The sequence below is a fragment of the Gymnoscopelus microlampas genome, assembly GCF_963454915.1.
Source record: "Gymnoscopelus microlampas genome assembly, chromosome: 16".
Classification (NCBI taxonomy): domain Eukaryota; kingdom Metazoa; phylum Chordata; class Actinopteri; order Myctophiformes; family Myctophidae; genus Gymnoscopelus; species Gymnoscopelus microlampas.
Genome location: NC_139953.1, coordinates 6,390,430 through 6,408,911, shown reverse-complemented (window position 1 = coordinate 6,408,911; position 18,482 = coordinate 6,390,430). Strand labels below are relative to the sequence as shown.

Here is an 18,482-nt window from a genome sequence, read left to right as displayed (position 1 = left end):
ACTTGCTGTGTCCCACTGGCCATGTGGCGTTCCGGCATGACCTATTATGAAGACATTCAAAGGTGTTACCAATGATACTAATGAAGGCTTTGTTCCATTCTGGTCAAACAGAGTCAGGGTGCTGATATTGTGCATGTTGGCTCACTGGAAACACTCCCAAATGGCCCTTTACGAGTGTGTTACGGGTCCATTTGTACACTCTCAGAGTTATGGGGGTTGTGAAAATTGAAAAATCTGAGAACTACTGTGCTACAGTAAACTAAATGGAACAGAGCCTTCATTAGTATCACTGGTAACACCTGTGAAGGAAGTGATAATATGGCTGCTGTGCATAGACCAATTATTTGTTTACAAACATTGAGACTGGACGCACAGGTGACTGTTTCATGTCATCAATTCCCAACAGATCCCCAAACCTGCTGTTTTAGGGTGAGCTTGTTTCAGTTCATTCAACCACCTCTGTGTGTAGGCTAGTGGGGTGCGCCCTAGCGACACATATATACTTCATCGTGCAACGGTATTGCGCACAGAGAACAGCTGACATACAAGCTCACAATCTCGTAGCGGATGCGACCGCTGTGAGCTTGGAGATCTGCTATTCTCGGCCGTTCTCTGCGCGCGACACCTTCGCGGGACGGAGCATAAATTAGTCTTGACGGGCTGCAGCTGCGCGAACCAAGCAGGTTCTGGTGCCATGATCATAGAGCGCTCCCTCTGTTCTTATGACAGTCACTGGAGGTGGAGTTTTGAGGACAACTGCTTTGAATAGTTATTATTGTTTACACACAACAGAAACCAAGGATTATATATTTCAAGAGCGAGAGATCACAGTAAAAATGCTAAGCATTCTTCCTCCACACTGGGAGAAAAACAGCATCTGAAAGTTTGATGGGATGCATTTTTACACGTGAGACTGTGACCACTTTTACATTGCATCTTATGAGAGGTGGGGTTCTTTTGCTGCCGACCTGCGCGCGCATACTGTTTCATATCAGTGTGACGTCGTCTGTTAAGGCGTCTATAGAGCCTATCGAAGATACTTCCGGTACCTCAAACCCAAGCTAAGATAATAAACCATTATGAGCAACAGAAACAAAAATAAAGAAATTAATACAAAAACTATTATTGCAAAATTATAATCATAATAATAATAACAACAACAACAATAACAACATCAATATCAATACTACTAGTATTACTAGGCTACTAATAATAGCAAAGTAGTACAAACGTACAAAAACAAATTTGCTGTAAAAGCACTAGAGAGCAGCATTTTAACACATACAGTAAACAACCATAACAATAGAAGTCCTATAGGACTCAAGCTATAACTTAATGACTATTACTTAATTTTATCCTTCAACTTATTGTTTATGCCCCAAAATATATACAGGTTTTGTTGCAATTTGTCAATGTTGTCGAATGTTCTAATCCGGAGGCATGCGTTAATCCGACAGACCTTTTCTCCGACTATGTGGCATCCGCGTGCGGTTAGGATTAGGGTGCGGGTTTGGTTCGGGTTTAGTATTGGAAACACCCGTTCTAATCATGTATACTTTACTTATTTATTTTTTTCCAATTGTTGAATGTTTAAGCATGTTCTAATCATGTATACTTTACTTAAAAAAACATTTTATGTTTGAAAAAAAAAAAAACATTTTGTAAAAGATTGCCAATTTAACACCGAGGTGCCCACTCTTCCTTAGTGCCCACCTATCCTTTTACCCTCTGATAGGTCTAAAACTATGTATTTTGTCGACAATATTGATATATGCCATTGTATCCTAGTGTGCCATCTCTGCATAACTCAAGTTTGCCTACCAATCCTATGATTTTATTGAGTTCAAGGTGGTCTGGTAATCCTAGTATTAGTTCTCTCCTTTACTCTAGAGACTGCATGTGTTTTGAGTTGCACAGCGCACAGGCCCTCTGAGGTAACAGCTCATTGGAGTTAACGTGACCATCTATGACAAAGCCACAACACCTCAAGCGAGGCTGGTCAGAGCCACGGTCTCGCCAAAGTCTCAACCTACGAGCAAGGCTCCTCATGGCCATATGTCATCGTCAGAGCTGATAACAACTTCATTTGTGTATAACTGTTGTGATCATTGACTGTTTAGTCAGAGAGATATTTTTGCTATACGGTGCCTCGTGGATTGATTCTTTCTCTTAATACAATGTCAACCTTTAAATTTGAGAACCGGCCTGTGTCTGTCTTTGATTTTGTCTCATCCTTTTTACACTGGGTTTTACTTTTTCAGCTGTTTAACTACAAATAGTTTTAATTAACATAGAGCAGGATTTACGACCCTTATCAGCTCCTTTACCAACTGTATCAGTGTGTTTAAAGTTTCAATCCAATAGTCCCACTTCACTCTCTTTATCTAAGTCAGTATATGGACCCCTGCAAAATAATGCTGTCCACCCCTGACTTAGATAGATAAACCTGATCCCACGGTTGGGGGGGGGGGGGGGGGGGCAATGCTGTAGCCTGCACTGCAAAACAAAAACAACTCCCAGTCACAGTTGTTCATCCCATGACTCGCTTAAGCAACAAAAAAAAGTGCCTGTGTCAACAGTGCAATCAGTAGCCTACAATAACCAAGGGGGGGTCTCCAGCTAAATGATTGATCTCTTTCTTCTTTTTGAAGTCGGAGAGGACATGTTCCCGTCTTCCCCGACGAGATCAGTGCCCATCATGTTGACAGGAGAGATGATCAGAGGAGCAGAGTTTTTACCGCCATTACTAACACCGGGACAGAAGTATGGACAGAGTTGGCCGGCGAAGGTGCAGCCAGTGAACGAGTGGAGATGAACTCTGGTCTCCACATCGTAAAAGGAGACGAGACCCTCCTCATAATCCACAAACACGCCCACTTTCTGTAACCTCCCTCTTACAGGGAGGACGGGAGGGCTAGCATTGGTACTCACCCCGTACACGTACACATTCCCATTCCCATCCGACCATATCGTCCAATAACCGCTGTTGGCACCCAGTGTGATCATTCCCTTCCTGTCGACGGACTCTCTGGCCACGCCTATATCCCAGGAAATCTTCCCGTTAACCTGAACCTCGTAGTAAAACCTTCCCGAAGAGAAGCTTTGTTTTCCTAAGACACTGAGACTATGAGAGAATCTCTCCTCGTTGTCCGGGAGTTTCTTCCACACGTCTCCATCACTCACCTGTTTTCCATCCTCAGACAGGATGAGACAGGGATTTGCCGTATCGGGGTCCAGAGTTACATCCACTGCATATTGCTGGATGATCCTCAGCTGCTCTGTATCACGCAGATTCTTCACAGCTGTCCACACAGCTGTCCTCACAGTCCCCGCATGTGTAGACTGATGGACATTGACCTTTGTCCAGTCCTTGGTGGGTGGAAGGCTGTTGATGGATGTGAAGTTCTGGAGGAGGCGGAGGTGGTCTGCAGTGTCTGAGAGCTGCCTCAGCTCAGATCTTCTCTTCTCTAACTGAGCGATTTCCTGTCGCAGCTCTCTGATGAAGCCTTCAGCCTGTTTCTCTGTTGTTTTCTGCTTCTCTTCAATCACATCAATTTGCTTAGACTGGATTCTCTGAATACGACCGATCAGAGCACTGAATCTCTGAATACGGCCGATCAGAGCGGTGAAGACCTGCACACTGTCCGCTATCTCTCTGTCTGCATCTTTCTTGTTCCGCTCTACTGAGTGTTCGATCTCCCGAATCTTCACTCGTCTCGCCTGGACCATCCGCTGAACGTCGGCCTCCGTCTTTCCCAGCTCAGCCCTCAGAGACACGACGTGATGCGACCTGTGGTTTGACTCAGTGCAGAAAAGACAAACAATGGTGCGGTCGGACTTACAGAACAGCACCAGAGGTCTGTCATGTTTCCGACAGATAAAGTCTTCCAGGTTCTTCACGGGGTCCATTAGTTTGTGTTGTTTTAACACGGCGACTCTGTGATGAGGCTCCAGGTGAGTGTCACAGTAGGAGATCTTACACACCAGGCAGGACATGGCGGCTTTGAGCTTGGTCTCGATACAGATGTCACAGGATACCTCGTCTGCTTTAGCCGCCTCTTGCTTTGTGGTGGACTTCCTGAACTGATCAGCCAACTCAGATAGCACCTTATTGACATAGACTTCTGGTCTCTTGTGGAAGGTTTTGATACATAGAGGGCATTTACACACATCAGTCCTGTCCCAGAGTAGTGTGATGCAAGTCTTGCAGTAGTTGTGTCCACAGGGAATGCTGATGGGATCAGTGAACACATCCAGACAGATGGAACAAAGGAACTGCTCCTCCGAATGGAGAATACTGGCAGAGGCCATTTCGACACACTCTGGGAATAATGAAAGTGAAAGAATCAGATGCAGTTCTTGAACGCTACCTCTCACAGGAAAAATTGGAAATACTCCAGTAAAGTAAAAGCAAACTCAAAATTGTACTTAAGTACAGTACTTGAGTAAATGTACTTAGTTACTTTACACCACTGGAAACGTTTTTAACAATTGAAAGATCAGACAGAAACATTTCAAAGAATAGGAAAATAGGGAAAGAGCATGTCTTGATACAGTTTCATATATGTTGCATTCTCTGTTAATGGATAATAAACCAGTATCTGCTTTACTCACCGGTCTTTAAGTTGTCAGTATTTCTGTAAAAGCGTGTGCAGCCACCAAACTACTGTGTACTGTAAACTACTTTCACTTTCCACTTGACACCGACAAACTCCTCCTTGTCCAGCTCTGTTAACCCTTCAGATCCTCCACTCTTCTCTGGCCTTCTTTTTCTCTTTCTCTTCAGCTTCTTCTCCTCTCTACTCATTCTCTACATTTACACCGTTCATGACAACTCACTGTTATGTTGCAATACAATACAGTCAATACACACACACACACACACACAAACAAACACACACACACACACACACACACACACACACACACACACACACACACACACACACACACACACACACACACACACACACACACACACACACACACACCTAGCCTGGTAAACCCCCCTCCCTCCGGAAATATGGAAATGAGATGACACACCCACACACACACTATGACATTTAGAGTAAGAAAAAACGTCACATCCTACAGCAGGGGTCTTCAACATGTTTCAGCCCAAGGACTCCTTAGTTGATAAAATATAAGTATAACAGTAATAACTATATTATTACAGTTATCTAGTATAACTATATAACTATAAAGGCCCCCAGACTCTGGAACAGCCTACCAGAGCAACTAAGGTTAACCAGATCATCATTTAAATCACTGTTAAAACCCCATTTCTACAGAATGGCCTTCTTAACTCCCTGAGATAAATGTTGTTTTTTTTATTGCTCTGTTATATTGTAAAATGTAATATATCACTGTTATTTCATTATTGTTGTTGTTGATTGCTGTTTTGAGTGTTCAAGCACGTTGTAACTTTGTTTAAATAAGTGCTATACAAATAAAGTTTTATTATTATTATTGAGAGAGAGATGAACAAAATTGTGTTGCAGATTAAACTTTTTTTTAAAGATTTCATAGATAGCTTCATATACTTGTTTGACAGCACTGTCATCAGTGCTGGATTCAAGCTTGTGTATTTTCAGACATTTAACCACTTAAACCCTAAAAGTTTGTACACACGCACGCACGCGCGCACACGCGCACACACACACACACACGCACGCACGCACGCACACACGCACACACGCACACACACACATATATATATATATATATATATATATATATGAGGGGTGCTGACATCTTAATGGATGTTTCTAGTCTGTCCCTGCCAGTCTGTGTATCCTACGTCCGGAGTATGAATTGGCCCTCAGGCTATACAGTCACATGCATGCACACAAAGGATACATGATTGATTTAATTTATATCTCTCTTACTGAACTTTGCTCTCCAACGCTGTTCTCATTAAATACACTAATAGAGTTGATATAAGGGTCGTAAATTCTGCTCTATGTTAATTAAAACTATTTGTAGTTAAACAGCTGAAAAACCCAGTGTAAAAAGGATGAGACGAAATCAAAGACAGACACAGGCCGGTTCTCAAATTAAAAGGTTGACATTGTATTAAGAGAAAGAATCAATACACAAGGCCCCGTACAGCAAAAATAGTTATACACAAATGAAGTTGTGCTCTGACGATGACCTCTGGCCATGAGGAGCCTCGCTCGTAGGTTGAGAGAGAAGATGGCAAGCTGATGGTGTGACAGTTTATCTTGGACAAACAAACGTCCAAATGTCTCAAACAACATGTTGAGCTCGGCTCTGACCGGCGTCGCTGGAGGTGTTGTTGCTTTGTCATAGATGGTCAAGTTAACTCCAATGAGCTGTTATCGTATTCCTCCAGAGATTATCAATGACCTCAGAGGGCCTGCGCTCTGTACGGCTCAAAACACATGCAGTCTCTAGAGGAAAGGAGAGAACTGATACTAGGATTAGTTTTGTCCAACCTCAAACTTAATAAAATCATAGGATTGGTAGGCAAACTGGAGTTATGCCAAGATGGCACACTGAAATAGGATGGCATATATATCAATTTTGTCGACAAAATACATAACTCTAACATACACTAGACAGTTTTGTTGTCCCCTGCTGATGAGTCTGGTTCTAAGAAACAATTAGGGCACTGGCATGCTCAACTCAAACATCTTCAGAGTGTAAGGCACACAAATAGCAAATGAAGTCATCAGCGCTCGCACGCATCACTTTTCAAAATGCTCTGCAGCAGAAGGAAACAGCTCTATAGCTTCCTCAGTCTTTCTGAGGAATCTGTGGGTGTGAAGTCTGCTATTAGAACAAGGCAAGCACATCTATCTCATGCATGTCTGGTGTTAGAATGTCACACCTAAAAGTGTGAACTTGTTACGTTCTGTTAATCTTTCACAATTCTTCGGGAGGATCTAATCATTATCATCCATATTTCTTTTATATAAAGTAGATACACTTTTGCTTGACTGAATCTTCAAAATAGCACGACATATACCTTTGTATACATGTATTTATTTATTAAATGTATTGTCTTTGTTACACTTCATATAATGTTTGATAAAATATGCTAATACAAAAATGAAAAGCATCAGATAGGTAAATAACATTATCGTCAAAGCAACCAAGAAAACAATGATAAAACCAAAAAAGAATAAATATAATAATAATCATTGCCTCCAAATTAAAATGTTCTAAATCCTAGTTTTGGTGAGGCCTCCCACCCTCCCAAAAGTATGACTCTGCACAGCCCTGATACAGCTGTGGCAACATGCTGGCAGTGACATGATTGTACTTAAAGCCTCCTTAAAAGTCTGATAAAAGATTTAAAAAATAAGAAGGTCAAATAACAAAAATAACAACAATAATAAGTAAAATAGCAAAAACTGTACAAATACAATAGAATATGTTGCAAAAATATAATAAAAGCAAGTAAAATGTAATTACATAGCATCAACACAGCCATAGATTGTGACCTGAGGTTTGTGTGTCAGAAGCATAGACTGTATAAAAGAGATGGACAAAGCCAGACCGCTGGTTTCTACAGACCGAAAATGAAACCGATTGTTCAGGAATTTGAAATCCGCCATCTCTAAACGTTTTTGAAAACGGCAAAACAAAGGGTATTTATTAAATATAGTAGGCTATATCATATCATTAAATATAAAATAAAATCACAGAAAAAAAGGTTTTATGGTCATGATTCACCGCTATCCTGGATAGCTTGATTCTAGGCTTAAATTGATTGATATAAATATTTTTGGAAAAGTCAATGGGAAAAATGCATCGAGTATTTACTTCCGGCACCAGGAAGTGGCGGGACTGCGATGCTCTATTGGTTGTGTAGCTTGTCAATCAAATCATCCCGCCCCTCCTAGAGAATAGCCTACTTTATCGTCAATTTTAAAATAAATGGGACCATAATTTAGCAACGCACATATGATGATTGAAAGGAGACTTTAAACTAGCGACTGGAAGCATATAGAATGTATGACAATTTTTATTAAGGTAAGAAAATCTAGTCTAAATTTAGTCAAAAACCCATCCGCTTGCGTTAAAATAAATTCTTTCTGACACCTGCAGGGGTAAAGCGAAACTAGAGGCCATTCATATCAACTGTCTCTTCCGTATTGGAGTCAATGTAAAAATCTCAAGCTGGCCCTTGGTCTGAAGTCCAGGATTCAGCTGTACAGGGAGCTGTTGAATCCTGGCCTTTGACCTTTGGTGATGAACTTGGAGGTTGAATGCTGAACAGTAGTCAATGGACATCATTGTGTCACGTGTCCCAAAAGCAAAATGAATAACCTCCTAAACCATAATAGTTGGTGATTTGTATTAATGTGATTATTGGTAAGAAATGTTTGAGGTTTTAACATTTTCACTAGTAATAATTATTACTAATATAATATAATATAATATAATATAATATAATATAATATAATATAATATAATATAATATAATATAATATAATATAATTACTACTAACTTCACAAAGCAGAAAAGTAAACAGCAGTCTCAGCATTGAATTTAAGAGCAACATCACTTCTCACAGATAGGATACCTTCCATTCTGAACACAACCCATTAAACCATTCTCTATCTATCTGGTATGATTATGGAACCATTTGTAATTTGTTTTTGTATTTTTCTAGTTTTCCCTACTAATTACTACTGTTTAACTTCACAAAGCAGAACGCTAAGCTGCGCTTTAATCAATGAAGTTAAGAAAAACATCACTTCTCACAGATCCAGTCTCTATTCACTGAACACATCGCATTATACCATCCTCTGTTGTGCCATTGGAATGCACAGTTCCAGTCTTCATCATTAGCAGGATCCAGTGGATTATCAGTGCCCCAGTACCTGCAGAGTAAACAACATAACGTAGATTTAACCACATCCACTCAGTCACTCACATACAGTGACCTTGATAGAATTACAATAGAAAAACGTGTAAAATGTCTCACTGTGTTGTCAGTGCAGTCCCATCCACCCAAGTCCATTTGCCCTCAGTCCTGTTCAGACCAATCCATGGTGACCGATGCTGGCTCAATCCCTTGATGAATGTCTGATAATGTGTACATGATTTTACCATAATTCATTTTCTCCAATAATGTACTGTATATTCAGGTCTACACTACAAGCATGGAAATGCATCACATGAATCTAATTTATATGGTTAATGGCCACATTTCCACAGATACGCACGCACACACAGATACGCACGCACACGCACGCACGCACGCACGCACGCACGCACGCGCACACACACACACACACACACACACACACACACACACACACACACACACACAAACCTCTTCGCTGTTAATGACCACCAGGTCTGCTCCTGTCTTCAGACATTGTTCTCTACCTTGCTCCCAGGTTTTAATTTCTCGAGGTGTGTAATAACAGCTGTCTCCAAACGTCCACCATCCACTGGGACACGATTTGCCTTAACATAAAACAGGAGTTTTAATGATATTTCAATACATTGCTAACACATAAAGTAGCCTACTGTAGCCTGAGTAAGGAATTACCTCAGTAAATGTAACTGTGTGTGTGTGTGTGCGTGCGTGCGCGCGTGCGTGCACATGCGTGTGAGTGTACTACGTGGCATTCTCCATCCCTGTTCCCCTACCCCCTTTTTAAATTAGTTATCATCATGAATTGTTTGAACATTTATGTCTTTAACGTACTGCTGTACTTTTGAAACTGTCAATAAAATATTAAATCAATCAAACACTAAACCAGCAGTGATGAGGGTTTCCAGATTATCATTTTTTTACCAACACACAACTCTGACAATAATGAAAATTTCAATAAAACTACACAAAGAATATTCCTTCAAAAGCATTTGCAACCTCACCATTTGGCACCAGGCTCAGTTTGGTCTTCAGCTGGGTATTCTCCTGCATCAGGGCATCGTAGTCGATCGCCAGCAGGTTAATATCCCGCATTAGGGTGTCGTATTTGGTCTGTAGCTGTAGCAGGGTCAGGTTGTTGTCTGTTGTTGACTGGTTTGTGGCTGAATTACCTGTAAAAGACCAAAAGGTGATGATAAACACGGTTGCTACTTTTGTAAGAGCATGAATTTGACCTTTTACCTCCTGATACTCACAGTTCATGGTCATGTCTATGGTTCTCACTGCCAGTAGGAGAAACAGCAGTGCAAGGCAAATGGCACACGCTCTGACGATGGCTCTCTGGATAACTGGAAGATATTGGTACAGTACAACTTTAATATATCATCAGTTTCAATGTTTAATTTCAAAGAACACAGAGTGAGTATTATATACTGTTTAGGTCATCTCTGCAGAAAGGTTCATATGGTTGCTGTCGGGTTGAAAGTTGAAATATCTCCATATTTCAAAGTTTTTTTTTCAGATGTATGCCCTACTTCATCGTACAAGAGTGTCACACAAAAGCCGATCTAAGTTCACAACATGTCACCTCACGACAGATGGTAGATCAGCTATTTTCAATATTTTTTCAATGTTTTTAAAATAATAATGAAAAAGGAATGGTTTTAGTAATGATAATGTCACAATAATGTAGTTGAACATAAACTTCAATTTACAACATACTGTAACATTTTTATTTGCAAAATTCAAAACGTTTAAATGTTTTTTTAACTGAACGGCGTGCCATGGATATTTGATTAACCTATTAAGACCTGGGGCCGATTCTACAAATGTCTTCTTAATCCTAACAGTTTTCTGAAAGAAAGATGTTGCTATCAGTGGTTCTCAAACTTTTCCATGTCAAGGACCCCCAAAACTATGTATTTGGCCGTGGACCCCATCTCAAAATATTTTGTTCCAGGGACCCCCAGAAGCAAATATTTTAGTTAAAAATGTTCGCTTAAAAATATATATATTCAAAGATTTGAACAGCCAAAGTATAAAATTATGGTTAAAGTGGTTGAAATGATTGTGATGCTATATGACACAGATGTTTTCCTGAATTAAATGGGTTAAGTTTTCTTGAAGTATTTTGCAATTGTTTTTTTTAGAAAGGAAAGGAACTCATTTATTGCATATTGTTGCTTTCGGGAAGAAACCTTGTAACTCCATATTCCAACTTTTTTGCCCAACTACGTCGAACAAGAACATCACACAAAATTAGTGAAAATAGTCGATTTACAAGCTCACGCCACATCACATCGCTACTCGTTGTGAGCTAGATCTGCTATTTTGAGTGGAACACAGGTTCTATTTTTTCCATTTCCTCTAAAGTTAAAGTTCCACCCGTCAGAAACGTTAAGATTTAAACCTTGTTGAGCATGATTGTGGACCCACACAGAGATCCTAGTGTGTATTCTTTAACCCATTAAGACCAATTCTACAAATGCCTTCAGTAGTTCAGTAGTTCTCAAACTTTTTCGTGCCAAGGACTCCCAAAATTATATTATATTTTGCCGCGGAAAGTACTCAAATGTTTTACTTAAAGGGGAAGACCACTCATTTTCAACATTGAACGCCTTTAATACACCTTAGAGCTGTTATGTGGAAATTTAAAAAAAAGCCCCCCCCCCCTCTATGTTGCCTAGAACTGGATAATTGATTGAGGTCATGTGATCAGTGACATACGCAGGGTGTACTTTTGGCTGAGGGGACGGGGCCAAAAGTACACCCTGCGTATGTCACTGATCACATGACACAATCAATTATCCTTTTCTAGGCAACACAGAAGGGGGGGACGGGGGACTTTTTTCTTATTTCCACACAACAGCTCTAAGGTGTATTAAAGACAAGTTAAATGTTGAAAATGAGTGGTTCCCTTTAAGTAAACATATCAGCAGGCCTACTGCTGTCCGGAATAAAAAAATGTACTTGAGTAAAAGTACAAAAGTATAGGCATCAAAATATAATTAAAGTATCAAAATCAAAAGTACTCATTATGCAGAAGGTCCCATTTCAACATTTCACAAGTTTTCTTATTATAACATGTATAAGAATCCTTTGAAAATAGCAGATCTACAAGCTCACAAGTGAGCTTGTAGGTCTGCTATTTTCAAATGGCCGAAATGTATATAGGGCTAAAGTGGTTAATGTGTTTTTTAATAATAATCAAAATCTACAAAGTAACTAGTAACTAAAGTGTTCAAATAATTGTAGTGGAGTAAAAGTACAATATTTGCCTCAGAGATGTAGTGGAGTAGAAGTACTGAAATTTGGAAATACTCCATTAAAGTAAAAAATACCTAAAAAATGTACTTATAAGTACAGTACTTGAGTAAAAAGTTACTTTCCACCACTGACAATGACGGATAGACAGACTTAAGGACTAATTAAGCTGTTTGTGGTTGTAAATAGCCACAGTGACACTCTTACTCTGAGATAGGCTACCTGACTTAATATTTTGAGGGAAAGAAATAATAATTTAAATTTAAAAAAAAATTGCGCTCCATCTATCAAAGCATTACACGGGAGCAACAAAAAGTAAGCAGATTACAAATTCAATTGTGTATAGTGCACTAGCCCCAGCCACATATGTAACTAGCAAGATGTAACAGAATTTGAATCATCATCATTTTATCATCATCGTTTATCATTAGAAACCTGTTTTTCTATATTTCAGTCAAGTTAATGCATCATAATCTGAACAGTGACATCAACAAGCTGCCGATTAGACTGAGTGAGTTTCAATAAGTGTGAAACGACCATCCAAAAACCACCCCAAAAAACGGCAGAATTAAACAAAAAATAATAATAATTGAGTTTGACACCCTTGCCTCGGGGGCTAAGCCACCAACCTAGTAGAGACCTAGCTCTGTGTCTGCCAGAAACCCCCAGAAGAGACTTTTCTAAAACATCTTTAAAAATTGCATATACAAGCTGAAGCTCGCAGCGCGGCACAACGTGTGTGAGCTTGTACATCTGATATTTTTGAGAACCATTGTTCTAAATCCTGAGAGTGTTCTGAAAGACTTAACAGTATGTAGCTATCTAAAATGACACTTACCAGGTTTTAATGGGTTAATGTGTATGTAATCAGTAATGTTGTGACAAGAGACATGAGACATAATCGCTGGAAGTGTGTTAACGTGTACCTAGATCTCGTGTAGCCCTCTGGGAGTCATGGCCTCGGCCTCTGAGTCTGTGTGTTCTTTCGTTGACGTTCTCCTCCTCTCCATCCTCCTCCTGCGTCTCCTCCCCGACTCCTCCATCGTACCTCACTCTCTTTGGCACGACTGGCTTGCCGGAAACATGTGTAGAAGACATCTTAGGAACAACACAAAAAGTAAATTAGAAAAGGTAATTGGCATTAACGCTTTTTGTTAATAATGTACAAACTACCGTGCTTCTCAATAATATGTTTAAGTGTTAACTCACTCACCTTGCCCGATATTTGTGTTGTCCTACTTTGGTCTTCACTGTTGCAGAATTGTAAAGCTGGGCTTTGTTCTAGTCTGACTTAAATACTGTCACAGCCATGAGCACAAAGGTTTTGGCCACACTTGTGGGCGTACATACATGTATGCAAAAATAACCAACAGACTCTTTACCGCCAAATGCACTGTGCACTGGCGTGGAAATGACAGACTTAGTGACAGTATTAAGGGTGTCAGTTGACCTCATATGTTCCATATAGACAGCAGAGATGTGTGTATGTTTGCGTGTGTGCGCGTTGTAAGGGGGGGGGGGTTGTGTGTGTGTGGATGTATTGGGATGTTTTATCCACCACTGCAGAGCCATACTGTATATGGTCATGTTTTGAGCATCTTCTGTACCAGGCAGTGATGAAGTCAATCAGGTTACTCTCTGTACCAGCGGTTCCCACCTTAGCTAGTATACATCAAGTTACTATTTAGTTACTATTTATATCTCTCTTACAGAGCCAAAGTAGCTCTCCACCCTGCTCTCATGCAATACAAAGGCTACACTAGATTTGTTTTCCCATGCTGCTAAGTCTGGTTTTAAGAAACAAGGGAACTGGCATGCTCATTTCAAAAGTCTAAGAGTATAAGGCACACAAATAGGAAATTAAGTCATCAGCGCTCGCACAGCAGCAGCAGAAGAAAACAGCCCTATATGGCAGCTTCCTCAGTCTTTCTGAGAAAATAATGTTGTGATATCTAGTTTTAGAACAGAAACCACATCGATCTCATGCATGTCACACCAAAACGTGTGAACCTGCTATGAACTGTTAATCTGTGACAATGCTTAGGGTTTATCTATTAATCATTAAGATCCATATGCGTTATAGTGTGTAGCCTTTAAGTCTAGATTGTTTTGCGTCTCTGGATTTTTGTTTTATTTATTTTTCCCTGCCCTCTGGTAATGATAGGTTATTTTATTTTCCTTCTAAAGTTAAACATTTTTCACTGACATGTTTCACAATAACATTACATAATACATGCATGCATTTATTCATTTAATTATTTTTGTTTAAATGTACACTTCGTATAATGTTTAATAACAATATGATAATACAAAAACTGAAAGCATCAGATAATATCTGATTCATTTATATCATTTACCATATCTGATATGGTAAATAACAGTATTGTAGGAATTGCAAGAATTAACCTATTGCAACTTCTCACTTTGGGCACGCAGAGCAATGTGTCCCATTTATTTCACACACTCACTCATACTGACAACACAACACAAGACACACACACACACACACACACACACACACACACACACACACACACACACACACACACACACACACACACACACACACACACACACACACACACACACACACACACACACACACACACACACACACACATTGTCCTTATTGTCCCTAATCAAACCCCTCCACTCGCTAAAAATGCATCTGCACAGCCATAGATTAATAAACTTGACCTGTGTCCTTTTCAGACCAATCCATGGTGACCGATCCTGGCTCAATCCTCCCATTATATCCCTGATCATTTGTACATGATTGAACCATAATACATTTTCTCCAATAATGTACTGTACTTTGAGGTCTACACTAAAATCATAGAAATACATCACGTGAATCTACGTGGTTAATGGCCACATTTCCACACGCATGCACGCACGCACACGCACACACACACACACACACACACACACACACACACACACACACACACAGTAGAGAACAATGTCTGAAGACAGGAGCAGTGTGTGTGTGTGTGTATGTGTGTGTGTGTGTGTGTGTGTGTGTGTGTGTGTGCGTGCGTGCGTGCGTGCGTGCGTGCGTGCGTGCGTGCGTGCGTGTGCGTGTGCGTGTGTGTGTTGCACTTTTGAAACTGTCAATACAATATTAAATCAATCAATGAATTGACCTTTGATCTCCTGATACTCACAGTCCACGGCCTTGTATCTGATTGTATTTGATTGAAAATAAGTCATTTTTTGGGTGAACTACTCCTTGTAGTACCTAGTACCTAAATCTCGTCTAGCCCTCTGGGAGCCATGGGAGTCTCTGAGTCTGTGTGTTCTTTCATTAACAGAGTCCGGGCTCTCCATCTCCTCTCCATCCTCCTCCTGCCTCTGCTCCCTGACTCTTCCAATTTTACCTCACTATATTTGACATGATTGGCTTTGTGTAAAAATCTTAAGAGAAAAGGTAAATTAGTATATGTTTTTGTTAATAATGTACAAACTACTGTACTTCTAAATAATATGTTTAAGTGTTATCTTCACTTGTTATCTGTGTTGTCCTACTTTGGTCTTCGCTGTTGCAGAATTATTATTGTTTTAAACGAGAGCTTCTGGGAAGTGGGAAGCGCGTTCGTGCGTGTGTGCGTGCGCACGCGCACTTGTGGTTGGGGGTTCTGTGTGTGTGGCCATATGGGGATGTTTTATCCACTGCTGTAGAGCTGTATATAGTCACGGAACAGAGGTGATGATTGACAGGCAAAATCCCTCAACAGCGACACCCGCAGGCAAAGATTTATTTTTTCATTGCAGTTGAAAAGGCTTTAGAAATATGAGAGAAAAACACCTGCAATGGCTCACTGGAGTGGAATTTTCAGTTAAAACTTTGTATACACGTTTGAAGGACCATGACAAAGACTTTTAATGTGTTGTAAAACTGAATGTCATGAAACCTTTAAGAGTGACACAACCATTACGTAATTTCCTCGCCTATTTTAACCTTGTTAAGTGGTCAGATGGGTGGGCCGCGTGCATTCTCAGAGCATGTTTATGTTAATGATCAATGAATCATCGATTGTGTTCGGGCTTAGTATACTTTAAGTTACTATTTAGCCACTATTTATATGAATCCAAGAATGCTCGCCCTAAAACACGCTCGCCCCAGGTCAAATCCGGCGACCTCGGAACAGTTGCCACCAGGTATTCCTAAACGCAACCTCATTAACTATGCCGGCTAAACCTAACCTTATTCCTAATCGTAACCTCAGTAAAACTATGCCTAAACCTAATCTTATTCCTAAACGTAACCTCAGTAAAACTATGCCTAAACCTAATCTTATTCCTAAACGTAACCTCAGTAAAACTATGCCTAAACCTAATCTTATTCCTAATCATAACCTCAGTAAAACTATGCCTAAACCTAATCTTATTCCTAAACGTAACCTCAGTAAAAATATGCCTAAACCTAATCTTATTCTATGCCTAAACCTAATCTTATTCCTAAACATAACCTCAGTAAAACTATGCCTAAACCTAATCTTATTCTTAAACGTAACCTCAGTAAAACTATGCCTAAACCTAATCTTATTCTTAAAGGTAACCTCAGTACAACTATGCCTAAACCTAATCTTATTCCTAAACATAACCTCAGTAAAACTATGCCTAAACCTAATCTTATTCCTAATCGTAACCTCAGTAAAACTATGCCTAAACCTACTCTTATTCCTAAACGTAACCTCAGTACAACTATGCCTAAACCTAATCTTACAAAAATACAAGAACCGCTGGGGGCGGGTGGTCTGCGAAAAAAGAAATGGAGTGTGTTTTGGGGCAAGCTTTCCAGTTACCATTTATATCTCTCTTATTGAACCAAAGTAGCTCTCCACCCTGCTCTCATTCAATACAAAGCTACACTAGAGTTTTGTTTTCCCCTGCTGATATGTCTGGTTTTAAATAACAAGGGAACATCTTCGGAGTATATAAGACACACACATAGCAAAGTCATCAGCGGCAGCGCTCTTCGTGTTATTAACACAACTAGCATAGCTGAAACAATAACCTGGCCTTAGTTCTAGACAGAGCTAATGTGACACCAAGTCATCATAACCACTGTGTCATCAAAGTCTCAGGAAGGTGCAGTCACATTAATCATAGCAATATCTCAAATATCTCCATTATGCAACTAAAAAGTACATTTTTGGTTAATAATGGATTAATGTTTCATCATTACTTCAACATTTAGGACAACATTTGACATACATTGTGGGTTGTTGGTAATGAATATGGTATTGAAAATATTGGAAAGGGTCCTCCTTGGGGCCAAAAAGGTCGGGGACTCCTGCTGTACAGCGCATAACACAAAGTCTGCAAATACTTTGACTGCACACATCCCCGGATATGGGGGTTAGATCACATTTTTCACTGACTTATACTTGCATTTATTTATTTAATTGATTGAATTGAATTGCTTGAGACAAAGCGGCACATGCAATTAACAAATGAGCATTCTGAACAGCTGAGCAAAGGGCTGAAGGATTGAGGAACTTGTAATGTACAGTATCTCTGTATTGTGTTGCTTATAATGTAATTTCAAACTCATGTCACAAATTCTGTTATCATACCAAAAGTTTGCAATGTATTTTACTTAATCTTTCTAGACAACACAGATGGACTGTAAAGTATTCTAATTAAGCTTTACAGTGTGTCAACATGGCGACAATATGTGGTTAGTCGGCTTCATGTTCCGACAGTGGATATCAGCGTTGCCCTTCTACCACTGTAAGTTAACTTTAACCCCAACATGAAATAATGAAATAAGCTACATACTGTAGCGCTGCCATTTTTCACAGGTCAATATTGGAAGTCAGGATGCTGTTTATAATAATAATAATAAAGGCCTTTAATGATTCCAACAGGGGAAACTACTTTTCAGCTTGACCCAGCTGAGGTGGGTCATATATAACACTCAGGTGAGCAATCAAGGGTTAAGAACCTCACTCATGGACACCTCAACCCATGTAGTCCAGGGGCCAACACTGATATTTTCACAAATTGGTACCACCTGAGGTGGCCGTAAAGTTTTTGTATTTTTGTATTCCTACATGTCTCTAGTTTATATTTTGGTATGATACATCTTCCAATTCAGTAGCTTAATGGCAGTTATCACTACCTACCGGCTAATGTATCCGGTAGGAGACACAAAGTAGAATCTTTGTGTCTCCTACCGGAAATACACCCGGGCATCAAATTATTGCGACAAAAAAACAAAATATATCCATGTATTCAAGGCTTCATGGGGTGTGCAATTGATAACTTCTCAGATTTTTGGTGTTTGCAAAAAGACTGCTTTCCATAAGCTTGTAAAAGTTGACCCTCCTTCGGTCTAGGGTGGTCATAGCT

At 39.8% G+C, this 18,482-nt stretch overlaps 2 protein-coding genes across 2 annotated transcripts; both read right to left on the bottom strand.

The window, feature by feature from the left end:
- Nucleotides 1-2,619: 2,619 nt before the first annotated feature.
- Nucleotides 2,620-4,662, bottom strand: LOC311062791 (E3 ubiquitin-protein ligase TRIM21-like; the record flags this gene model as incomplete). The annotated part of the gene is made up of 2 exons (XM_084082009.1): nt 4,615-4,662; nt 2,620-4,322 (listed from the first exon to the last, which is right to left on the bottom strand). The coding sequence occupies exon 2, from the start codon at nt 4,309-4,311 to the stop codon at nt 2,620-2,622; it is 1,692 nt and encodes a 563-aa protein (XP_083938135.1). The 5' UTR covers nt 4,312-4,322; nt 4,615-4,662.
- Nucleotides 4,663-8,956: 4,294 nt separating this feature from the next.
- On the bottom strand, nt 8,957-13,220 carry LOC311062790 (asialoglycoprotein receptor 2-like; the record flags this gene model as incomplete). The annotated part of the gene is made up of 5 exons (XM_084082008.1): nt 8,957-9,061; nt 9,306-9,448; nt 9,863-10,030; nt 10,115-10,207; nt 13,049-13,220. 5 exons carry the CDS (start codon nt 13,218-13,220, stop codon nt 8,957-8,959), a joined length of 681 nt encoding a protein of 226 aa, XP_083938134.1.
- Between the last annotated feature and the right edge of the window lie 5,262 nt (nt 13,221-18,482).